This window comes from Squalius cephalus (assembly GCF_949319135.1).
Source record: "Squalius cephalus genome assembly, chromosome: 13".
In the NCBI taxonomy this organism is placed as follows: domain Eukaryota; kingdom Metazoa; phylum Chordata; class Actinopteri; order Cypriniformes; family Leuciscidae; genus Squalius; species Squalius cephalus.
Window position 1 is genome coordinate 36,782,061 of NC_137134.1, and position 26,533 is coordinate 36,808,593.

The following is a 26,533-nucleotide window of genomic DNA, read 5'->3' on the forward strand; positions in this document are numbered from 1 at the left end:
ATAAACGCGCCAAATATTGTAAACTATTTAAAATAACATTTATAACTTACACTAAAATAACGCTTAAAGTTCATGTAAACAATAATTTAATCTCAGTCATGTGTAGGTTGAAAAATAATTTATTAGCTAGATTTAAAGGTTTTAATTATTATCATTACATTTAAAACATGGAAAGACCAATAGCAATCATAATAGTTAATGGCTTTCAGAGTTACCCAAAATGATGAATTGATCAATTCTTAACACAAGTAGAATCAACAGACAATGAAACATTTCTGAGTGTCCAACTTCTGGAGCTATACACATTGTAAAATTAATAGTCATTATGAAAATACAAATATTATTTTTGTAGTATAAAAATAATGAGCTTAATTATCATGTAAACATTTACAAATGATGTTTAAAAAAATGATTAAGTAATTGATTAAACTATTAATGAAGTCTGTATTCCTCCAGGAGGCGCTCAACATAATAACTGTAATAAAACATGGAGAGAATCTTGAACCTAAAAGTGAGAAAACTATATTGATAAAATCAAGCAAAATATCAAAATGTACAGACGTCCAACAATCAAAGAACACAATCTCTTACACCAGTATTTTCTGACATACAAATATAAAAACACTTTCATGTCATTTGCTCAGCTTCTTTCCAGAGTGGATTTTCATGTGTCGGTTTATCTTTGATTTTTGTGTGAAACTCTTCCCGCACTGATCACATGTAAACGGTTTCTCTCCAGTGTGGATCCTCTGGTGCAGTTTTAAATGTTCAGCTCTAATAAAAGTCTTCCCACACTCAAAGCACATATGATTTCTTACACCAGTGTGTATTTTCTGATGAACTTTTAAACTCTGCAGATGTGAAAAACTCTTTCCACACAAAGAACATGAATGTGGTCTCTCCTGTGAATGAACTGACATGTGTCTCTTCAGGTCTAAAGCCCTCAAAAATGTTTTAACACATTGATCACATTCGTGCAGTTTCTCTCCAGTGTGGATGATCATGTGCATCTTAAGGTGTCCTTTATGTGTAAAACTCTTCCCACACTGATCACATGTGAACGGTTTCTCTCCAGTGTGGATCCTCATGTGAACCTTGAGATTCGGTTTGTGTGTGAAACTCTTTCCACACTGACGACAAGTCAAGTCATCTTAATTTATATAGCGCTTTTAACAATGTAGATTGTTTCAAAGCGACTTTACAGAAACAAACGTATAATTTAAGGTAATAGAGATTGTTTTGGCGTTATAGCGGTTCTTTAATAAAGTTATTTTCCAGCTAAAGTTAGTTTTGATTGATTCGCTTCCATCGCAACTATCATTTGTTATTAAATTAGGGGCCGCTAAGACGACACCATTCTCTCTACACAGACTTTAAACGCGAACCTGTGAGAAACGCTGATGGCGTTCACATGCGCATTAAGAATTGGTTCTATAGTTATGTGCGTTTGAATATATGTGCGCAGGTTTGTAATTCCCTACAAACCAAGCCTAAACAAAGTACTGGTCTTTCCTTATAAATTTTGTTCAGTATGGTCTTTCCGATTTAATATGCGGTTATTTTTTTAAGCTCTTTATCTTTTCTATTATTCAACAAAAACAAGCAATAAATCATTGTAAAATAGGGAAGGGAATCTTTAGGCACCTCATGAGCCGATACATTTTTTTCTTCAATTGATCTTATTAATAAAACTTAAAATTTTTAATTACATAATTATAAGTAGGCCTACTTATAATAATTACACATTAAAAAACTAAATTAATACAATTACATGTTAATAATTTTAACAAATATAGCTTTAAACCAAATAACAAAGAGGGAAAAAAATATTACAAGCAATAAACAAAGAGTGCTTTCAGTATTTAAGAGTAGGCTGTCTGAACGTTTTCATCTCTTTTGAAATTATAAGATGTGGTTTGTCCTGTCTGTTTAATAACTGACTGTGTCACATTACCGGTAATTTCGCGTCATAAAAGCATTTTGAGATGCAAACTTAGACAGAGTCGTGAGACCGCGCACTACAAAAGTAACATCACGCAGACCGCGCGTATCTCATATCTTGTGCAATGAAGCCCGCGAATGTCCTTGTAATTCGCTTCAACTTTTCCGAACTTTATTAAAGATTATTTCTCGTAAGGTTCGAGTGGTGTCGTGTGTGTGTGTGTGTGAGACAGAAGCAAGCAGAATACGGTTGTTTATAAAGCACGCGCGTCGTCACGTATCTGTGTTTAAAACTAAGCTCAGACATAAATCTGAAATTATCTTAATCGATACAGAATCGTTGGAGAGAATCTATAACACAATATCACATAAATTAAACATAAACTGTTATTTCCTGTAGCCAGGTCTATATGTGTCGCGTGCCAAGTTGATGCTTCATCTGCAAGACAGACTGGTTTACTCTCGCGTGTCACGTGACCAGACTATAATCGCAGCTTTGCGGTTAAAAAAAATCGCATTTCATCATATCGCAATATTATCGCAAATGCAATTATTCGTTCAGCCCTAATTTTGATACAGAATTTTATTTTATTTTGTCACTTCGGGGTAGATACGCGAAACGAATTTCCGTGGTAAAGGGATCCTCCATAGGGAAAGACTAGTTGGCACTTCAGCACTGCGTTGTCATCGGATCCAGGCGAAGGTCCTTCGTCAGATCTGGATACGGCCTGGATCCGGCAGGCTGCGGTAAAACCTCGGGATAAACAAAGACACTAAAATTAGCATAGATGCCATTCTTCTTATGATGTAACGAGTGCATCAGGATTTATGGGAAGTGTTCCCGGTTCCGGCTGACCTAATCTATGCAGCCTAATATGGAATTATAGAAGTCTATAATGTATTATGTGAATGCTAGGTCAAAGAGATGTGTCTTTAATCTGGCTTTGAACTGACAGAGTGTGTCTGCTTCCCAGACAATGTTAGGAAGACTGTTCCATAGTTTTGGTGCTAAATAGGAGAAGGATCTTCCGCCAGCAGTCGATTTTGATATTCTAGGTATTATCAACTGGCCGGAATTTTGAGATCGCAATAGACGTGAAGGACTATAATGCGTTAAGAGCTCGCTCAAGTACTGCGGAGCTAAACCATTTAGTGCTTTGTAAGTAATCAGCAATATTTTAAAATGTATGTAATGTTTAATAGGGAGCCAGTGTAGTTTTGACAGAACCGGGCTAATATGGTCATACTTCCTGGTTCTGGTAAGAACTCGAGCTCCTGCGTTTTGAACCAGCTGTAGTTTGTTTATTAAGCGTGCAGGGCAACCACCCAGTAGAGCATTACAATAATCTAGCCTTGAGGTCATGAACGCATGAACTAATTGTTCAGCATTTGTCAATGAGAGCATATGACGTAATTTAGATATATTTTTAAGATGGAAAAATGCGGTTTTACAGATACTAGACACGTGACTTTCAAATGAAAGATTGGTATCAAAGAGCACACCCAGGTTCCTAACCGGCGACGAAGACTTGACAGAGCAGCCATCGAGTGTTAGACAGTATTCTAGGTTATTACGTGAGGAAGTTTTTTGCCCAATAACTAATTAATTTTTCAGAATTAAGTAGTAGGAAATTACTAGTCATCCAATTTTTTATATTAGCTATGCATTCCGTTAATTTTATGAATTGGTAAGTTGGTAAGTTTCGTTGGGGCGTTAAGAAATATAGAGCTGAGTGTCATCAGCATAACAGTGAAAACTAATGCCATGCTTCCTAATGATATCTCCTAATGGTAGCATGTACAGAGTGAACAGCAGCGGTCCTAGTACTGAGCCTTGTGGTACGCCATACTGAACTTGTGATCGATAAGACATCTCTTCATTTACTGCTACAAACTGATAACGGTCAGATAAGTATGATTTAAACCATGCTAAAGCAATTCCACTAATGCCAACATAATTTTCGAGTCTATTTAAAAGAATGTTATGGTCGATAGTGTCAAATGCAGCACTAAGATCGAGTAACACAAATAGAGAGATACAACCACGATCGGATGATAGGAGCAAATCATTTGTAACTCTAATGAGACCAGAGGTAAAGGTAGATTCGAGATCGGCCTGTAATTGACTAATTCTGTAGGATCAAGTTGCGTTTTTTTAACAAGCGGTTTAATCATAGCCAGCTTAAAAGTTTTTGGTACATATCCTATTGACAAAAATGAATTAATGATATTAAGAAGAGGATCTATGACCTCTGGGAGCATCTCTTTCAGTGGCTTACTCGGTATAGGGTCTAACATACATGTCGATTTAGATGATTTAACGAGTTTAGTAAATTCTTCCTCTCCTATAGCAACGAATGAATCAAATTTTTCCTCAGGGAGAGTAAAATGCACTGCCTGATGCGATACTGTAGTAGACGGTTGCTATAATGTTTAATGCTAAAATTGGGGTTAAATTTTCTCCCTGATATTATCAATCTTGTTAGTAAAGAAGTTCATAAAGTCATTACTGCTGTGTTGCTTGGAAACTTCGGTGCTTGAAGCTTTCTTTTTCGTTAGTTTAGCCACTGTTTCAAATAAATACCTAGGGTTTTGTTTATTTTCTTCTAAAAGGGTTGTAAAATAAGCAGATCTAGCAGCTTTTAAAGCCTCTCTGTAAGTAATCAAACTCTCCTTCCATGAAATGTGAAATACCTCTAGTTTTGTTTTCTTCCAGTTGCGCTCCATTTTTCTGGCTGCTCTCTTAAGGGCCCGAGTGTGCTCGTTGTACCACGGCGTTGGACTATTTTCTTTAATCTTCTTTAAGCGCAACGGAGCAACTGTGTCTAAAGTGCTGGAAAAGAGAGAGTTAAAAGTTTCTGTCGCAATATCGAGTTCTTCTAAGCTATCTGGGATGCTGAGATGATGAAACTGATTAGGAAGATTATTAATAAAGCAATCTTTAGTGGCAGAAGTGATAGGTCTAACATATTTGAAACACGGAGTCGGCTTTGCAGCCTTGGCTAAATGAAGTTTACACGAGACTAGATAATGATCTGAGATGTCATCGCTCTGCTGCAGAATTTCAACGGCATCAACATCTATTGCATGTGATAATATTAGATCTAGAGTATGATTACAATGAGTGGGTCCTGACACGTGTTGTCTAACTCCAATAGAGTTTACAATGTCTTTAAATGCCAAACCCAATGCATCTTTTTCATTATCGATGTGTATATTAAAATCACCAACAATTAGTACTTTATCTGCAGGCAATATTAATTCTGATAGAAAGTCCACAAATTCTTTGATAAAATCTTTATGGTGCCCTGTATACAGTAGCCAGCACAAATCTCAAACATGATTTATCATTTATACTATATATTTTTACATTAAGTACTAACACTTCAAAAGAATTATATTTAAAACTTGATTTCTTAGTGGTTTTGAAAATATTACTATAAATTACAGCAACACCACCCCCTTTGCGTTTCAGACGAGGCTCATGTTTATAACAGTAATCTTGTGGGGTGGACTCATTTAAAGTAATGTAATCGTTTGGTTTTAGCCAGGTTTCTGTCAAACACAACACATCTAGGTTATTATCTGAAATCATATCATTAACAATGAGTGCTTTTGAAGTAAGCGATCGAATATTCAGCAATCCAAGCTTTAGCATTTGCTCATCTGTATTATAGCTGTTTTTTATTTGTTGAACATCAATTAAATTTTTAACCTTAGATGGGTTTAAACATTTTTGGGATTTCCAAATTCGGGAAACAGACACAGTCTCTATATGATGATAGCTAGGTGAAAGAGGCTCTATGTGATGGGATGTATCTGACCTTGGTGACGTGAGTCCGCTAGCAGACGGTCGGTTAAGCCAGTCTGTCTGCTTCCTGACCTGAGCCCCAGATTGTCATGTTTGAGCTCTACGACAATGTGCCATATTCCTAGCAGCACACCAGACAGAGAACACCCTCCATTTCTGAGCGTAGAGGCGCCTGGTTGAGGGCGCTCTTGTGTCAGTGATGGATTTCAGCATGTGAAGGGCCCTTTAAAGGGATACTTCAGGATTTAGCATTAAGCTTTGTATTAGTAGAAAACCTGTAGTACTTTCAAATTACCGTGCTTTCCACCCTCATATCCCCCTGAGACAAGAGATTTATGTATTTTTTGTCTGGAAAAAATCCTCCGATGATGCAAAAATCGTCATTTTGCGTCATCGGAGGATTTTCTGGCCAGAGGCTAAAGACTACAGCCAGTAGGAGGAGCTGTCCCGCATGTTTTCAACCCGCCCATAGAGGGAGCTCACTCACAGAATGTACACATAGTGTCAGCCGTCTTTCTTTGGAAGCTAAGCTAGCAGGCTCTTGTTCTGTGGAGAAAGCTGAGTAGTAGGAGAAAGCTGAGTAGTAGGAGAAAGCTGAGTAGTAGGAGAAAGCTGAATGGGTTACCATCCTCTTTTTCCCGGACTTGTCCGGCGGGCGAGATCGTTCAAAATGTCCGGGATTCGGCTTTTGCTTTCTGCGGTCGCCATTCATTGTTTACATGCACACCTTTTGTTTCAATCTAACTGAATTCATTCCGATTGGTGAATCTGAATGTAGTGTTTACAGGAACGCTAAACAAGTGATCGGTTGATGTGCGTTTTACCATTGCTAAGAAAATTCCCGCGCTTCCGTGAGAGATGCGAGCGAGACCGGCACGTCTCAGTAATGACGCCATCGGCCTCGCGCCGTTCTCCCGTGGCCCTCAGCATCGTCCTGCTCGCCACAGTAAACATGACGAATGGCGACTGTAGAACCCAAAAGCCGAATCCTGGACATTTTGGGCGCTCTCGGAATCCCTGGCAAACTCATCACGGAGACTCACTAGTAGCCTAGCCTTGTTGTTTTCAACTGCGCTCTCTTACCGGTAGGCGTGGCTTGGGAGTGTCCTCCTAGGGCAGCGAAGCAAGTGCATTCTGGGAGTTGTTGTCTTTCATCCACATAAGCCAAAAATGAATTTTCTGGCTTTTCTCAGTCTAGAAAGCTCCAAATTCAAAAATGTCTTCACATTTCTTCTACATAAATGACCTATTTTAAATACACATTTATCTTTCCAGAGGTGAAGTATCCCTTTAAGTAGGTACGGGGATGCCAAATCTTCCCGTTCGCCTGCCTGAGGAGATCTCTCCTCAGCGGAATCGGCCATGGGGCTGATTTCAGCAGTTGTGTCAACTCGGAGAACCAGAGCTGGGTCTTCCAGTGAGGGGCTATAAGAAGCATTTGCTTTCCCTGATCCGTTTGATGACCTGAGGTAGCATCACAACCAGGGGAAAAGCATACAGCGGACGATTGGGCCATTCGTGGGCAAGTGCGTCCGTGTTCTTTGAGAAAAATAATCGGCAATGAGCGTTGTCTTCGGAGGTGAAGAGGTCAACCTCTGCCTTGCCGAAGATGCTCCATATTAGTTGAACCGGTGGAGAGACCATTCCTCTGGGGAAACATTGTCTCTGGATAACATATCCGCACCCTGGTTCAGAACATAGACTGTAAAAAATATGGACAAAGCGTCTGTGACGTCACCCATAGACTTTCTGAAGAACGGGTTTGAAGCCGTTTATGGGGGGTATGGGCGGCGCCATCTTGGAAAATCTTGGGAAATCCTAACCCCGCCCACCTTCTGACGCAGCGCGCATCACTCAGCTCGCTCGGCTACTCCGGTTATCTCTGTGTATATTTTAGGCAACGAAATATGTTATAAAACACCATACTAACTCTTTTCGTTTTCATTTAAAGAAATCTTAAACATTATAGCCACACAAATGTGGTTCAGGCAACGCGTATTGATTATATTCACTGCACATAAAGTTTGCCTATTTATAACAAAACGAAATATAAAACACAAACCTGCCTCTTTTCGTTTTAAATATAATATAAAAATATTAAACATTTTAATATGGTCCAGGCAATATGTGCATTTGTACTAAACAACAGATTTTGCAGTAAACACCTTTACAGATCATCTTCGTTGTATTAAAATTTAAAATGACAAAACTCAACCCAGTCTCTTTTTGTTACATTTCACTTTTATCAATATTAGCCATTATAAAAGTATAAGTAAAAGGTACAAGAAGCTATACAAATAAAGCAAACAATTCAGTCAAACATACAAAGTCAGCGCTCTGGTCTAACCATACAACGGTAAAGTTAAATAGCTTATAAAGTTATGAAACTTCCCCACAGCCAAAACGATTGCCCAGGGACCAAATTATAGATTCACAAGACCAAAAATCACCCATTAGATATAGACAAGACGAATTATATCTCATGTTTAACCACTACAGAGACGCCAGAGTCCGCGGCAAACACCAGAGTCCGCGGCAAACGCCAGAACGACTGCTGAGGAAAGGCTGTTCCAGGCGGGGTACATGCGCTGAGCGCCCGGTCATCGCTGGATCTCACAACTGGATCAAATTTTCATAAATCTTTAAATAAACCACAGATTTGAGCTTTAAACAACTACATTCTCGCCTGAAAAACTCTTAAAACTACATTTCATGGTACAGAAACAGTAGTATTATATTTCAACTGTGTTAAAAAATGGCGCTTCTTATGTTGTCATTCTCCTTGGCGCAGCCTAAGCTGTCAATCAAGCTGTCAATCAAAGTTAACCACGCCCTTATTTGTCATTCATTTTATATCTTAATACGATCTAAACTAAAGAGTCAGAAAAAAATTCACCCCCCTCACAGTTGTCAGGCACTCGGAACCTATCGAAAAATACAATAAAAGTCCATGGGACCAACCTGTAAAAACATAAATTTATGCTGTGAAAACGGACATTTTAACATGGGGTCTATGGACATTTGCTCCCTTTTGGGACCTCCCTCTAGCGGATTTTCGATGTATTGCAGTTTTTCGCACTTCCGGGTAGGCTTCATTTTACAGATCAGAATGTTGCCGCTTGGTTCAGAATTCCTGGCACGTGCGCTGCCCTCAGTGAGCGCAGGTTGTGCTGGGCCCATAAAATGAGACTCATGGCCACGGCGTGCAAGGTGTTCGACCTGAGGCCGCCCTGGCGATTTATGTAAGACACCACTGCCATGTTGTCCGTTCGGACCAGGACGTGGTGGCCTTTTAGATATGGGAGAAAGGCTCTGAGTGATAAAGCGGCCGCTCTCATCTCCAGACAGTTTATGTGTAGGCGCTTCTCTGGGCTTGACCAAAGGCAAGAGACGGGCCTGCCCTCGTAGAGGGCTCCCCAACCTAGGTTGGAGGTGTCTGTCGTGATCACCTTTCTCCTCAAAATCACACCTAAACTCACGCCAGACTGGTACCAGTCGATAGCTTTCCAAGGAGCCAGGGCTTTGATGCAGCCGAGATTCACTCTCTGATCAGTAAGTGGCCGGAGTGCTACACGTGAGCTGGGACACGACTCTTTAGCTAGCGTTGGAGAGGGCGCGTGTGCAGTAAGATGCGAGCTGGAGCACCGCTGATGCTGCCATGAGACCCAACATCCTCTGGAATCTTCTGAGGGGGGCGCGGGCGCCCGCTCTGAAAGATGCCGCCAGGCACCGAATAGAGAGCGCACGCTCCGAAGAGAGGCGCGCTTTCAATTGTGTAGAGTCTATTACTATACCAAGAAAGGAGATATTCTGGATGGGAGATAGTGTGCTCTTAGAAAAGTTGATCTTTAGACCCAGGCATTCTAGATGGCTGAGGATCCAAGATCTGTGCGTTATTAGCTACGCCTCTGATTGTGCTATAACCAGCCAATCGTCGAGGTAGTTCAGCATTCGCACTCCCCGCTGTCTCAGGGGGGAAAGTGCTGCATCCATACACTTTGTGAATGTACAGGGAGCCAACGATAGGCCGGACGGTAGTACTGTGTACTGGCAAGCCTGTCCCTCGAAAGCGAATCTCAGAAATGGCTGTGATGAGGCGATATTTGGATATGAAAATAAGTGTCTTTCAGATCCAATGATAAAAACTAATCTCCCGGGCGAAGATTTGTTTGGTCGTCAAGCATTCTGAACGGGCGCCTCATCAGCGCTTTGTTCAGATGTCTGAGATCTAGGATGGGTCGGAGACCGCCATCCTTCTTCGGGACGAGGAAATAGCGGCTGTAGAAACCCGACACGCTATGCGAGTTTGAGCACCTTGGTGCGGAGAATGTGTGAAACGTCTTTTCTCACTCTCGTCTCGACCATGGCTGAAAAGCGAGCAAACTGTAGCGAGTAGCCTCGATTTATCATGTTCAACACCCATTCTGATATACCAGGGATAGCCTCCCAGGCCTTGGCTCGTATAGCTAGGGGTTGAATAAAGGCTGGAGACAGGCCGCTGTGAAATAGGGACCCAGTCGTCCGGCCGTCTTGAGCTTTTAAAGCAGCACTAGGTAACTTTTCAACCTTCATAATATATTTCCAAGACTCTTGTGATGGTACATCGACTTACAATAGGTTGAATGGCATGTCTGCCATAGCCTGACGGGGTCTGTATCATTTTTAATCGTACTTTTAAACTTCGGGGTTCGGGTAGTAACCCCCGCGCACAAAAAGAACTACAAAATTCGACTGCTTTACGGCATAGGCTACCTCACTTCCCCCAACACGTCCTAACATGCTGTTGGACTTGTAAGTATATTGCTTATATTGTATATCACTCGGACAAGCTTTCTCTCGTTGGTGTGAGCTAAAAAGCACCTGGCGTTCTTGTTGATGGATTAGTAAAGACATCTTCGGAGGCTAGCTCGATGTTCGATGTCCGACGATTTGAAACGCGTTGTGTTTATTACCTAATCGAACTCGTGTAACTGTCTGTCACACGTTTTACCATCCACAGCATTACTTGATAGACAAAAACAGGACAAGAATGAACATCAAACAGAAACAATCCGCTTACGGAATGAGGCGCACATACAATACAGACTGCCGAAAGTTAAATAGGGCGCGCGCAGCTCTTAAAGGGGACACACCTTATTTCCACTCGTTACAGCTTCCATCCGACTGAACAGGGACCGGTATACAGGGGGGAGGGTATCAGGCCGTGAGTGAAGAGACTGCTCTGCGTGAGTGGTATTTACGACAGTAACGTTAAATACAAGTAGTCCACAGCGACTCTAGGGGTTGTTGTTTGACCAAAACGTAATTCCTACCTAGTGTGGCTTTAATGTCGTGTGAACAGCGCTCATGAGCGGGGGCGCGCACATATAGAGGGCACACCCATTATCACGTGACCAGCGTGAGCTAGAGGGAAAGCTGATGTAGGAAAAGTTTTTGTGTGTAGAAGTGCATACTTTACAGTGGGCACACAATCTACGTTAACAGTCTCTCCCACGCTGGCTGGGGAGAGTTAATACAGTGTTGGCAGTGTTTGTGTGTAGGGGTGCATGTTGAACAGCAGGCACACGCGCTACTTTTATTAAACTTCCAGTGTGAGCTGGAGGAAAGTTTGAGACTGTGGAAACAGTGTTTGTGTGTAGGGGTGCATACATCACAGTAGGCACACGCGCTACGTTAATTAAACTTCCAGCATGAGCTGGGGAAAAGTTTGAAACTGTGGGAACAGAGCTTGTGTGTAGGGGTGTGTACTTTGTAGTGGGCACGTATTCTACATATGACACAGACAGAAAAGAGCTCTTTTTGTGCTTTATTTGTGTCACCGTAAAAAACCGGTGTCTGTTTGCAGGTGAGCATGTTTTGTAACAGGCCAATTGACTGCAACATCGACATTTCCAGCCACCTGAGAAGAGGGGACTGGGGAATGTGGAACAGCTCATATTTGCAGGGGAGCATATATTGCTGGGATTACATGGGAGGCGGGGTAAAAGTTGAGCCCGATCAACCCCGTCTTTGGACGCTGCCAAAGAGAGTGAGTCACACGGGGCGGGGCCGGCGTGAGCTCGTTCACTTTGGTGAAAAGATTCAGCGCAGCCAAGATTCAAACTCGGGTCTCTGGCGCGAAAGTCTCAGATTCCACCACTGAGCCACAGAAGGGGTGTGAATAAGCACAGGAAAATAAAGATCACATGTGAATGGTTTCTCTCAAGTGTGGATCCTCATGTGAACCTTGAGATTCGGTTTGTGTGTGAAACTCTTTCCACACTGACTGCAAGTGAAACATTTCTTGTCTCTTCTTTTCAATAAAGACATACTTTCAGTCTGTGAGCGAGTTTTAGCTCCAGTTTTGACCTGATGATGTTTCTCCTCCTCTTCACTCTCCTCATTCTCCAGCATCACGTCTGAAATTAAAGTAAGAAAGTTACATTTTAATAAATCCTTAAAAAGTGCAATGTAGACAATGGCTACATGAAAATAATCTCAATCCAGTGTAATGTTGACTGCATTCATTAACCCAGTTACCACTGTATTATGCAGGCCAGACAAATTATTGGCGATTTCACTTTGTAAAGAAAGACTATACTATACTAAACATGTGATACACACATGTGCATGTCTTTGTAGTTTACACAGATGATAACGATATCGCTTTCGAAAGTTGTTTTCAAAAAAACCTATTTCAAACTTTGCGTTCTCAGGCCACCAAAACGCCGCTGTCGTATACATGAGCGACATAAAAGTTTTCTGTGTCATGTAAACGGCCCCTAATTGAATAACAAATTATTTTTACATTGGAAATGAATCGAAAAATGGACAATGACTTTCTTCTAGAGCTGCTGTGCACCCAAAACAATCTTTGTTGCATTATTTTCCTGTTATCACTGTAAAGCTCCTATGAAACAGTCTGTATTGTAAAAAGTACTATATAAAGTTTCTCTCAGCATCTGACAGAAGTGTCACCAGCTTTCACACGTGTCTTTCAAAATTAAAGAGGCATCAGAAAAGCAGAGAATTACGTTTGTTGTTGTTTTTTGACTGCACATTATACGACTCATTCAAAAGGGTCTTGCGACCCACCAGTTGAGAAACACTGACGTAGGCTATACATCTACTGTTCACCGTTCACTGTTCTCTGCTGAAGCTCATTCCCTGTACCTTTTCCACACTCGTTTTACTCACTTACAGCATCATCAAGCTAAGCCTTTGTTTCGAATAAGCGACTTCTAGTGGCGAAACTGACATACTGTGGCTTTAATAAAAAATCAGGAATAAACACCAACTTCTTTGTTCTTCAGTGTGTTTCATTCTGCAGTGTTCTGGATCTCTCCTGTTCTCACTGTCCTTCAATAAACTCTGTCTTTGCAGATTTCAGCTCTTCCTGATGGTTTGATGCTCGTCTTCACTTGTAGCTGATGGGAATATTCCAGTATTTATTGGTGAATTGCAGTGGGAGGAGCTTCACTGAAGGAGGAGGGGCTTACCTGGAGGAGGAGGGGCTTCACTGAGGGAGGAGGGGCTTCACTGAAGGAGGAGCAGCTTCACGGAAGGAGGAGCAGATCTGACAAAATTAAGAAGAAATCATTACTGAGTTTTTTTATACACCAATTTACACATTTTAAGTATTTATATTCACCTATTTGTCTAGTAAAGTAATGTTTAAGTAAATTAATCTCAAAGTGTTGGAATTCACAAAATCTACCTCTTTATTTCTAAGAATTTCATCTACATACTTTTTTCCTACATTTATCTCATTTACATATTGGCAAATAATGATAGAAAATCAGTTAAAGTTACCAGATACCAAAACATAAACCATGTAATAATAAAAAAAAGTATATATATAATAAATTATTATATAAATACGCAAATTGGCAAGAAACTAATAACCCACCAATTAAGTTTGCCTTAACTACTTGTTTTTGTTTTTTATATGGAACATGGTTTATCACAGATTAATGAAATAAATTAAACTTACCTATATCTTCTATCACAATATCTGATTGTGTCGTTTGCTCAAGTCTGTTGACAATAAAATGAGTATTGTCATGTATAAGTATTTGCTGCTAGAAACAGATTGTTTGAGTCAGAATATCTGCTGCAAGCAAGTGCTCTAATATTACACTGATTCTTGCGATACAGCACAAAACATGTAAAAAATTAAGAAATTCATAAAAAATAAAAATAGGCCTACTTAGTTACATCTAAAGGAAATCTGGATACTCAGGACATTCATTGCTTTTATTTTTAAATAATTTTGTTAGTATTATTTTAAATGCATGCTCTATATTTGGAAAATACATGTAATTTAAAAGGTGTACAATTAATTACAATTAATTAATTAATTAATTAATGTATTTTGTGAGTTACTGGAGACTCAGAATGAGACTGTATTGCTAAAAGGATCAAAACAAACCACTGGAAGGATTGTTGTATTAAATTTCATATTAGTTAAAAAAAATAGTATCTGTCATTAAACACAGTCAGATGAAGGTTTCCATTAATTTAGAAATCAATATTTTATTCATTTTTTCATTTAATGTGTTTGAATATTAAAACATCAACTGAACTGTAATATGTCTGATTTGCCTATGAACATTGGTTATATTTGTTTAATAATAAAACAGAGGGAAGAGATTTAAGCAATTTAGGAACTGGATTGTTCTTAATAACCCTAACACAGTAAAGTTTAAGTATTTTTTTACTCAGCTCCTCTACTGAACACCAGTATTACATAAGTGAAGACTGTATACTGTTGTTGGATGGATGGATCAAATTAAAATATCATGCTTTTTAATGTATCTGACGGAGTTGACAGATTAAGTTAAGAAGTGAATAAATGTACATTTTTAGAAAGAAAGAAAAATAATATATTCAGAAAAACCTGTTCCCTTACATGGCTCATTAGCTGAGACCCTTGTCTACAAATATATCAGTTTATAATTAATATTATTAAATATTAAAACTAACTTCTAAAATATGTTTTGTCCCTTACCTCAAGAAACAGTGATTACTATTATTTCTCAAATGATACAGAAAAATAGCAGTTATATAAAGTCATACACTATGGCACCAATCTTTATCAAACATTTTGTTATATTTCCTAATAACCCCGTTCATGGCAACAAGGCAGTTCAATATCTTACCGTTTTGTATGTGAAGCTGATTTCTTCTTTCTTTAGTGTACACGAATAGCGCCGAACACGATGGAAACCGTTCAGAATTGACCGCGTAATTCTTTAAACTGCGAAAGCGCGCGAACTGTTCACCTCAGAAGACTCGACACCACTGACTGACTGAAGGAGCGCGCGCTGGTGATGTCGTCATCACCGGGAGTCGAAATCCACAAAAACTCGCCAAATACTGTATAAAACAGCAAGACATCAATAAAACATTATCAAACAAAATAAAAAACGGTTAAAGGCGTAGATAGACAGCAGTCCGTTCAATCACAGTCATGAAATATATTAGACATTTAAAAGCTTTATAGAGAAATTTGAAGCCCAAAGCAATCACGATATTTTAATGGCTTAGTTAAATGTAACTAAAATTATGATTTTTTTTTATTCTTGATGCAAGAAGAACAAGTAGACAGAAAAATTAACAGTGAAAGTTAGCTTGTAAAATACAAAGTGTAAACAAATGTGAGATATCTATCTACAAAAAAAAAAAATAACAAGAACAGTTTGAAACTGTAAAAAAAACATTTTTTCCTTCATAAAAGTATAAACAAACTACGATAAAAATGCATCATAAAAAATGGACAACATTTAACTCATAATAAAGTATAATGATATTTATTTATACCATTAAGCAAAATTATATACAAGAATGAAACGTCTAGATGATGTTCTTTGATCTGAATCTCAGTAGAAACTGCTGGTCTTGAAGATGAACTTTATTCATTGTGACAAATTTAGATGATGTTTTTGTCCTGTCGCTCGTTGTGGCTGGTTAGAACAGATTTTGAAGAGATGTTATTGCTTGACGGTGTTATTGTGTCACGTTCGGTGAGGATGCGGCATTAGACCTGAAAGTGCTGGTCTTGAAGATGATCTACTTTCTGTGATTGTATTTATTGTGACTGAGTAGAGAAGATATCTGAGTGAAGCTCTTCCCACATGCAGTGCAGTGATACGGTTTCTCTCCGGTGTGGATCCTCTCGTGTGTTTTCACATGTTCTGACCGACGGAATCTCTTGTCGCAGTGTGAACACTTGTAAGGTTTCTCTCCAGTGTGAGTCCTCCAGTGTTGTTTCAAACGTATAGCGGTAATAAAACTCTTCCCACACTCAAAGCACTTATGAGCTTTTTCACCAGTATGTGTTTTCAGATGAAGTCTTAAATTCTGCAGACGTGAAAATCTTTTTCCACACAAAGAACATGAATGTGGTTTCTCCTGTGAATGAACTAACATGTGGCTCTTCAGGCCTGTAGCCCTCGAAAATCCTCTGCCACACTGATCACATTCATACGGTTTCTCTCCAGTGTGGATGTTCATGTGTTCCTGAAGGTTTGATGATTGACTAAAACTCTTCCCACACTGATCACATGTGAACGGTTTCTCTCCAGTGTGGACCCTTGTGTGAATCTCAAGACATTGTTTGTATTTAAAACTCTTTCCACACAAAGAACATAAATGTGGTTTCTCCTGTGAATGAACTCTCAGGTGGCTCTTTAGGCCTGAAGCACACAAAAATGTTTTACCACATTGATCACATTCATACAGTTTCTCTCCAGTGTGGATGTTCATGTGTTCCTGAAGGGTTTCTTGTCGTGTGAAACTACTCAGACACTGATGGCAGATGAAATATTTCTTGTCTCTAATTTTCAAAGAAATACTTTCAGTCTGTGAGGGAGTTTCTTCTTCAGTTTTGACATGATGTTTCTCCTCTCCAATCTCCTCATTTTCCTCCATCAGGCCTGAAATGAAAATAAATTCATAATTTGAATGCATTTTTATTAATTGACACCATAAATTAGGTATATTGAAGGCTTATGGGAATATTCTATCATTTATTTGTGAACTAATGTGAGCATTAGGAAAATAATAATTCTGTTAAAAACCGTGGGAAGCGGCAGCGCGTTTCATTCATATGTTGACATTATTGTTTGTATTTGCACTGTAAACGTTGGGCATTATAGTTAGTGGTGGGCAGATCGAAGCTTCGAAACAATCCGACACCCGTCTCAACGGTGACACCTAGTGGTCACTTGCAGGTGTTGATCTGAAACAACCTTGACAACGAGCCATTAAATTTTTTTTTGTTTTTTTTATTATTGTATTTTTCTAATATGTGAAGCTTGTAATCTTGTAGGCTCTTCACTGTGCATAATGTTTTTTTGGTCATGAAAAATGAATATTAATAAAATAAATTTTGTTCAAAAATATTAATTTCTCTGCTGTGGAAGGACTAACTGTGCGTTCGCGCCTGCCGCGTCTAGTTATACGCTTGACCACTTTGTGTTAATTCGCGCGTCAAGAGTGAAATTGACGCGCGTAAAAACAAAAGTTTGAAGTGAAATTTACGTGCGTCACGCGTGTCAGAGGCAAAATCCGGAGGCGAAAGTTTCGAAACTCGTTGACGGCCATCTTTTTTAGATGTTTATCGAGCATTAGCATTAATCAAGAGAGTCACCGCTCATATATGCTCTGGAGAGTAGAAACAGCTGCGTACGGTACATCGTCGCTGTACTCGGGTCCACCAGACCCTCCGGAGGGTTTCAGGAGTTTCACAATTTGCTCCAGGAGCTAGGTTTGGTGGACCTAACGGTGAGGACGCTGACGAGGACAGCGTAGGCCGTATAAGGCCTCGGCCTCGAGTGGTCGCTACCTGACGAGCCCGCGCTGTACAGCCCGGCACGAGGTTCACCCTCGCCCGCACCCACCTAATCTGTCCTTTATTTTTTTGTTTTGATAATAAATGGAGCCAACCTCCAAAAGTGAAACCTGTCCTGTGATTTTTAGTTTTTATACACTAAATTGTGTTTGTTGTCTTTACATTAGATTAATAATGTTTCATATAATCTAGAATAGATATAGAATAAATAGCTTATGCGCGTAAATGAGTATCTCTCATACATTGAAATCGAGTTTTTATGTGAAAGATTTGCTTTGTTGTGCATTTTAGTCATATTACAAAATTTATTTGCAGCAAGCAGGCAGACTCCTGATTGGTTAACGCGGCGCGAATTGACACAGAAGTTCAGATTTTTCAACTCGGGCGGCAGATGCGAATTCGCGTCAAACGCGTGAATGCACAAAAAGCACTAATAAAATCATTTGCGCTTAACGCGCCAGACGCTCAATTCGCGCGAACTTGACGCGCGAATGAGGCGTATTCGCGTCTACCGCGCCGCGCTCTACGCCTCATTGGCGCCGCAGGAATTTTTTATACGAATAACGCGTCTTTGCATTGACTTAACATTGAAATCACTCGCGCCTGACGCGCTATTCGCGTCCGGTGTGAACGCACCATTAGCCTACTTCTTTTTTTACAGATAATTTCTCCAGCCTTTGAAAAAATCCTCTCACAGGGGACACTTGTTGCTGGCTTGCAAAGATATTTTTTTAGCAAGGACATACAAATAATTATATTTCAAACAATGCATACCTTGCTTAGTTGGCCCAGCAGTGTCAGTAGCAGGCCTAGGGGGAATGCTACCATCCTCTGCACCCTGCAAAATGGCAGGATGAGTGCTCCTCAAATGGCGCATCATGGATGATGTATTGTTGCAGTAGGCTAGCTGCCGATCACAATACATACATCTCACTTCATTTGGGGTTTCCAAATGGAAATGCTCCCACACCACAGATGTACGGCATTTCTTATGTAGAGCCTCCATTTTTATTTATCTATCTATTAATCTATCTATGTATCTATTTATTAATCTATCTGTCTATATATATTTCTATCTATGCATCTATTAATGTGTCACTATGTATACTCTGTCTGTCTCTTGCCTATCAGTCAATGTGTACATTTAAATGTAAGCCTAAATATAACTAAACAAATCGCACTATAAATGTCACTATATCACCAAAAATCTGCTATCTCAAAATCAAACTCCTCTCACAAAAACCCACGAGGTCAAGATGTGTTGACTTCACTTTTATACAGATGTGCGATTGTGTGGTCTGTTCCCGACCCCATCAATCAAACGCTGATTCGGTGGACCATGCTTCATTTAGCCGTAGTCACGTGACATGGGTGTTTTGAATCACGCTTCGGATCAGTGTTTCGAAACATCTGCGCTTCGGGATCTCGAAAAGCTTTGGAACGTCAGTTTTGCATCAGCCATCGCTAATTATAGTTATTCTGTGGTCATTTTGGGTCTCTGTGGTAAAAAGAAAACGTTTGAGTTCAGACAGCCAGAATATCTACCTTTAAATATTATAAATCATATCTATTTAAAAGATTATAGTATTACATATCACATCTGACACAAACAACAACAATATAACACCCATTTTTAAAGTTTGGTCTTTCAGATTCCTGTCACTGACATTATAACTGATTATGTCACTAAAATTATTGCCACATTAAAGACCAAGATAGCAATTAATGTTTCTATCCCCATGAAATTTCCTCACAGATCAAAAGTTTGAGATTATACATTCAATAACACTAACATATTACTCTAAAAATTAAACCTATAACAAGATCGTTCATGTTTGAATGATTTTAACATTTTCCTCAGATATCTTCGTTTCGTGCTGAACTAAATCAGTCTACAGACGCCAGAAAAGACGCACATTTAGCGCTTTATCCGATGAAAACAGTTCAGAAATAACCCTGTAAATGTTGCTGAAACAAACTGTGTAAAGTGTATTTTATGGGTGTGTAAATACGCGAAATATCTGAACTGCAGAACTCACCTCAGAAGACACAACAAACGCGCCGAACGAGGAAGGACACTACTGATGACGTCAGCGCGCTGATGCCAAATAAACGCGCCAAATATTGCTAACAACTATTTATACAAAATAACATTCATAACATACACTAAAATAACGCTTAAAGTTCATGTAAACAATAATTCATAACATACACTAAAATAACGCTTAAAGTTCATGTAAACAATAATTCAATCTCAGTCATGTGTAGGTTTAAAAATTATTTATTAGACAGTTCAAAGATTTATTTAAAGGTTTTATTTATCATTACATTTAAGACAGGGAAAGACCAATAGCAATCATAATAGTTAATGGCTTTCAGAGTTACCCAAAATTATGAATTGATCATTTCTTAACACAAGTAGAACCAACAGACAATAAAAAGTTTCTAAGTGTCCAACTTTTGGAGCTATACGCATTGTAAAAAATTAAAGTCATTATGAACCCCCCACCCACTGATTTCAGACCTGAGGACAGAAAAAAAAATTCATGTCTACACCAGTGCACTGTGGATTTATACCCAAAAGAAATCTGAATATCAAATGCTAGCTATCTTTACTGCGGTCTGTCACCTTAACTAACACTGCGTAAGATAACAAAAACTACCCAAAACATTTTAACACCTCAGTATATCAGGTGTACCAAACAACCATAGAACAAAGAAGAATTATATCTTGCATTTGCTGTGGAGAAAGTCCTCATGAGTCAAGAACTTACAGATGCCAAATAAGACTTTTTGCTCCAGTCGACAGAGCTGAGATGCTGAACATCGAATATTTGTAGAAGAAAAAAAAGTTTCTAGTACTCTAGTTTTAACAGAAGAAAAAAACCCTAAGTTAATTTTTTTATCTTACTTGAACACTGATAATATAGTATTATTTCTCACTGTGTGACACAGATAAAACATTCAAAATACAACAAAACAAATACCTCCCCCCCCCCCCAAGTTTGTTTTATCCTTGTGTGTCTTGTAGAAGTAGAAAAATATTTAAAAAATAGTAATAATTAATACAAATATTATTTTTGTACAATAAAACTAATGAGCTTAATTATAATGTAAACATTTAGAAATGATGTTTAAAATAATGTTTAAGTAATTGATTAAACTATTAAAGGGGAACTGAAACGAGATAGGAAGTGAAGGTGATATGACAGATGTGTTATCGTTGTTATTTGTGGTAGGACACTTAAAACTGCTGAAGTAGTTACAAGGGGGTAAAACAGTGATGTTAGTTTGTTGCTTTGTTACTAGGGCGCTGCCATTTTCAGCTTCAGCGGTCCGTGACGTCACTGGCATGATAGGCTACCTTGACAACTCCAGCAAAATGGCATATCAAGAGCATAACAGATCGAGGGGGGATCTTATTGCATTGATCTGTCCAACAAGCGAATATAACACCTTCCACTCACATAAACAAGTTCCACTCACCCCTTAGTTGTTATCAAGATGTTCACCTTCACCGTAGATCACCTTGCTAAATTAATCTGACATCCAGGATGCTATCCAATATAAGAATCAGTATAGGTGTCATTCATACAGTGAAAAATATGCAGTTTTATTATTTCATTTGAGGATTCAATTTCTTACTTAAATGCTGTTTTTAGTGTTAACTTGTACAGTTAATCTGTATTACCATACTGTCAAAATCAATCAGTTCAGTCAGAGTAGCCTGTCATAACGTTAGTAGCCTACAGTGGTGCCATGCCAGTGACGTCATCAAACACGGCTGCGCTCTGATAACAACAAATGTAAATTTCAGTATTGGGAAAAACTTCATATATGTTTTGTTTTTAATATTATTTTTGAATTAATTTGTTTACAATTTTATAACCACGTTATCGAATTATATTTAGTTCGTTTCAGTTCCCCTTTAAACTGCGTAACACGAAAGCGCGCGAACTGTTCACCTCAGAAGACTCGACTCCACTGACTGACTGAAGGAGCACGCGCTGGTGATGTCATCATCATCGCGAGTCGAAATCAACGTTAGATTATCAAAAACTCGCCAAATACTGTATAAAACAGCAAGACATCAATATAACATTATCAAACAAAAATAAAAAACGGTTACAGACGTAGACAGACAGCAGTCCGTTCAATCTCAGTCATGAAATATATTAGACATTTAAAAGCTTTATCGAGAAATTTAAAGCCCAAAGCAATCACGATATTTTAATGGCTTAAACGTAACTAAAATTACGAAATTATATATTCTTGACGCAAGAAGAACAAATAGACAAAAATTAACGATGAAAGTTAGCTTGTAAAATACAAAGTGTAAACAAATGTGACATATCTATCTGCAAAAAAAATAAGATCAATTTGAATCTGTTAAAAAAAAACATTTTCCTTCATAAAAGTACAAACAAACTATGATAAAAATGCATCATAAAAAAATGGACATAACATTTAACTCATAATATCGTACAATATTTATTTATACCATGAAGCAAAATTATATACAAGAATGAAACGTCTAGATGATGTTCTTTGATCTGAATCTCAGTAGAAACTGCTGGTCTTGAAGATGAACTTTATTCATTGTGACAAATTTAGATGATGTTTTTGTCCTGTCGCTCGTTGTGGCTGGTTAGGACAGATTTTGAAGAGATGTTATTGCTTGACGGTGTTATTGTGTCACGTTTGGTGAGGATGCGGCATTAGACCTGAAAGTGCTGGATCTGAAGATGATCTACTTTCTGTGATTGTATTTATTGTGACTGAGTAGAGAAGATATCTGAGTGAAGCTCTTCACACATGCAGTGCAGTGATACGGTTTCTCTCCAGTGTGGATCCTCTCGTGTGTTTTCACATGTTCTGACCGACGGAATCTCTTGTCGCAGTGTGAACACTTGTAAGGTTTCTCTCCAGTGTGAGTCCTCCAGTGTTGTTTCAAACGTATAGCGGTAATAAAACTCTTCCCACACTCAAAGCACTTATGAGCTTTTTCACCAGTGTGTATTTTCTGATGAAGTCTTAAATCCGGCAGACGCGAAAATCTTTTTCCACACAAAGAACAGGGATGTGGTTTCTCCTGTGAATGAACTAACATGTGGCTCTTCAGGCCTGTAGCCCTCGAAAATCTTCTGCCACACTGATCACATTCATACGGTTTCTCTCCAGTGTGGATGTTCATGTGTTCCTGAAGGTTTGATGATTGTCTAAAACTCTTTCCGCACTGATCACATATGAACGGTTTCTCTCCAGTGTGGACCCTTGTGTGAATCTCAAGACTTAGTTTGTATTTAAAACTCTTTCCACACAAAGAACATAAATATGGTTTCTCCTGTGAATGAACTCTCAGGTGGCTCTTTAGGGATGAAGTACACAAAAATGTTTTACCACATTGATCACATTCATACAGTTTCTCTCCAGTGTGGATGATCATGTGTTCCTGAAGGGTTTCTTGTCGTGTGAAACTACTCAGACACTGATGGCAGATGAAATATTTCTTGTCTCTCATTTTCAAAGAAATACTTTCAGTCTGTGAGGGAGTTTCTTCTTCATTTTTGACATGATGTTTCTCCTCTCCAATCTCCTCATTTTCCTCCATCAGGCCTGAAATGAAAATAAAAATCATCATTTTAGTACATTTTTATTAATTGATACCACAAAATGAGCTATACTGAAGGCTTATGGGAATATTTTATCATTTATTTGTGAACTGATGTGAGCATTAGTAAAATAATAATTCCGTAAAAAAAATGTGGGAAGCGGCAGAGCGTTTCATTCATATGTTGACATTATTGTTTGTATTTTGCACTGTAAACTTTGGGCATTATAGTTATTCTGTGGTAATTTTGGGTCTCTGTGGTAAAAAAGAAAACGTTTGAGTTCAGACAGACAGAATATACCATTAAAATCATCTCTATTTAAAAGATTGGAGTATTCTTGGAGTATAGACACAAACATACAAACTACAACACCCATTTTTAGAGTTTGGTCTTTCAGATTCCTGTCATTGACATTATATAACTGATTATGTCCATCATTAAAATTGTTGCCACATTAAAGACCAAGATAATGTTTCTATCCCCATGAAATTTCCTCACAGATCAAAACTTACAAAAGTTTGAGATTATACATTCAAAAACACTACATTATCACTCTCAAAATGAAACATATGACAAAATCGTTCATGTTTGAATGATTTCAACATTTTCCTCAGATGTTCGTTTCGTGCTGAACTAAATCAGTCTACAGACGCCAGAAAAGACGCACATTTGGCGCTTTATCCGATGAAAACAGTTCAGAAATAACCCTGTAAATGTTGCTGAAACAAACTGTGTAAAGTGTATTTTATGGGTGTGTAAATACGCGAAATATCTGAACCGCAGAACTCACCTCAGAAGACACAACAAACGCGCCGAACGAGGAAGGAAACTACTGATGACGTCAGCGCGGCGATGATGCCACATGACCGCGCCAAATATCGCAAACTATTTGGCTGCATTCGAAACCGCATACTCACTGAGTAGGTACTTAATTTCAATTACTTAGTACTTACTTAGCGAGCGCTAAAAGAGTAGGTACTTTATAGCCAGATCTCGTTAAGTATGAATGCGAGCCGTACATCATCAGCCATGTTGACGTTTTCATGTGACCTACAACGTTATCACAAGCGCAACAACTTAAAAGCGACAGGTTTAATTCATCTATCTGTAAATATATTGATATTGACGAAATTGGCTCATTTTGTGTCTTGTTGAAGAAACAGCTGCCCATTTATTTTGTGAATACATTTAGGGTTCATTTAAGTTCTTATATTTTAAACCCTTCTAATGTGACCCAGTTTTATCCTTAACAATATTATTTTTATTACGAAAACCCAAAATCGTAATCTCTTGAATATGTTAATTTCTTTATTTTATCCACAATGTTTCACCCACAAGCAAAAGCATTATGATTGTTCATTGTTAAATATACAACCATGGTATATTTCGTAATGTTTGTAATGTCTGCACAAAGGAGACGGGCAGCTGCTCGAAGATCTCACCTTTGGAAAAAACTGTTGATTTTACTCAAAAAAATGTAAGTATCACTCCTTAAAAATGTATATTACCCCAGAACAAATTGTATTGCTAGCCCACCCCAAAACTTACACACAATAATAATGATAAATGCTGGCCAATACTTAGCCTAATTATATTACCTTTGTTTTACTGAAAATTATATAATTTAATAAAACAAGCAAAATGTAATTTGTTTTGTCATATGACATAGCTATGCATGAATACACTGTAGATAAATGCAGTGAAAACATTTAAATTTTCAGTTAAGCAATGAATTAAAGCATTATTTAAATAATTATATTTGTATTTACTGACAACAATAAGAAACAAGAATAAATTAGTAAAAGAACAAATAAAAGTAACCATCAATAAACAAATGCATATAAGTCAACAACACATGAAACTTTATTCAAACTACAATCATGTATTTACAGGTGATGAACCCCACATCCAACTGCCATCTCAACACAGCGGTTCTCATTCTTCAGCTTTATTATGATGAATCAGCTGACCACCAGAGGTGAGCCGTGCCTTCGTGCCGGAGGTTGTTGCGTGCTGTGCTTCACAATCTGAGGCAATAAGGGCAGGTGGAGTGATGGAGGGTCTCGTAAGGGCTGGTGGAGTGATGGAGGGTCTCGTAAGGGCAGGTGGAGAGATGGAGGGTCTCGTAAGGGCAGGTGGAGCGATGGAGGGTCTCGTAAGGGCCGGTGGAGCGATGGAGGGTCTCGTAAGGGCAGGTGGAGCGATGGCCGGTGGAGCGATGGAGGGTCTCGTAAGGGCAGGTGGAGCGATGGAGGGTCTATAAGGGCAGGTGGAGTGATGGAGGGTCTCGTAAGGACATGTGGAGTGATGGAGGGACTCGTAAGGGCAGGTGGAGTGATGGAGGGTCTCGTAAGGGTAAGTGGAGTGATGGAGGGTCTCATAAGAGCAGGTGGAGTGATGGAGGGTCTCGTAAGGGCCGGTGGAGCGATGGAGGGTCTCGTAAGGGCCGGTGGAGCGATGGAGGGTCTCGTAAGGGCAGGTGGAGCAATGGCCGGTGGAGCGATGGAGGGTCTCGTAAGGGCAGGTGGAGCGATGGAGGGTCTCGTAAGGGCAGGTGGAGCGATGGAGGGTCTATAAGGGCAGGTGGAGTGATGGAGGGTCTCGTAAGGACATGTGGAGTGATGGAGGGACTCGTAAGGGCAGGTGGAGTGATGGAGGGTCTCGTAAGGGTAAGTGGAGTGATGGAGGGTCTCATAAGAGCAGGTGGAGTGATGGAGGGTCTTCTAAGGGCAGGTGGAGTGATGGAGGGTCTCATAAGGGCAAGTGGAGTTATGGATGGTCTCCTAAGGACAGGTGGAGGGATGGAGGGTCTCCTAAGGACAGGTGGAGTGATGGAGGGTCTCGTAAGGGCAAGTGGAGTGATGGAGGGTCCCATAAGGGCAAGTGGAGTGATGGAGGGTCTCGTAAGGGCAAGTGGAGTGATGGAGAGTCTCGTAAGGGCTGGTGGAGTGATGGAGGGTCTCGTAAGGGCAGGTGGAGTGATGGAGGGTCTCGTAAGGGCTGGTGGAGTGATGGAGGGTCTCGTAAGTGCTTATGGAGTGATGGAGGGTCTCGTAAGGACTGGTGGAGTGATGGAGGGTCTCGTAAGGGCAGGTGGAGTGATAGAAGGTCTCGTATGGGCTGGTGGAGTGATGGAGGGTCTCATAAGGACATGTTTGAGTGATGGAGGGACTTGTAAGGGCTGGTGGAGTGATGGAGGGTCTCATAAGGGCAGGTGGAATTATGGAGGGTCTCATAAGGACATGTAGAGTGATGGAGGGACTCATAAGGGCCGGTGGAGTGATGGAGGGTCTTGTAAGGGCAAGTGGAGTGATGGGGGGTCCCATAAGGTTAAGT

General features: G+C 39.4%; 2 protein-coding genes and 1 long non-coding RNA gene across 4 annotated transcripts in view; all 3 read right to left on the bottom strand.

Moving 5' to 3' along the window:
- The window catches only part of LOC307170066 (uncharacterized protein), a 77,304-nt gene extending 62,136 nt beyond the window's left edge, over positions 1-15,168 (bottom strand). Inside the window, exon 1 of the mRNA XM_079891072.1 lies at positions 14,893-15,168. The gene's annotated coding sequence lies outside the window, so the exon portion shown is untranslated. The remainder of the gene's footprint in view (positions 1-14,892) is intronic.
- Positions 15,169-15,287: 119 nt separating this feature from the next.
- Positions 15,288-19,693, bottom strand: LOC307170062 (uncharacterized protein). Of its 2 annotated transcripts, XM_079891065.1 has the most exons (4): positions 19,625-19,693; positions 18,833-19,083; positions 18,360-18,492; positions 15,288-16,668 (listed from the first exon to the last, which is right to left on the bottom strand). In XM_079891065.1, the coding sequence occupies exons 3-4, from the start codon at positions 18,463-18,465 to the stop codon at positions 15,803-15,805; spliced, it is 972 nt and encodes a 323-aa protein (XP_079747191.1). In that variant the 5' UTR covers positions 18,466-18,492; positions 18,833-19,083; positions 19,625-19,693; the 3' UTR covers positions 15,288-15,802. The 2 variants fall into 2 exon arrangements, with proteins under 2 accessions (XP_079747191.1, XP_079747190.1); XM_079891064.1 differs by lacking the exon at positions 19,625-19,693 and having other exon boundaries at positions 18,360-18,869.
- A 3,452-nt stretch (positions 19,694-23,145) lies between these two features.
- Positions 23,146-24,244, bottom strand: LOC307170069. The gene is made up of 2 exons (XR_013823279.1): positions 23,988-24,244; positions 23,146-23,201 (listed from the first exon to the last, which is right to left on the bottom strand). It is a non-coding gene; the product is annotated as an uncharacterized lncRNA (long non-coding RNA).
- Positions 24,245-26,533: the final 2,289 nt, after the last annotated feature.

Excerpts from the sequence above, each read along its gene's own strand:
- LOC307170062 (XM_079891064.1), bottom strand. The coding sequence starts at position 18,591 with ATGGAGGCTCTACATAAGAAATGCCGTACATCTGTGGTGTGGGAGCAT. Across the intron at positions 16,669-18,359 it reads TGCTGGGCCAACTAAGCAAG|GCCTGATGGAGGAAAATGAG; the intron begins GTATGCATTGTT and ends TTTTCATTTCAG.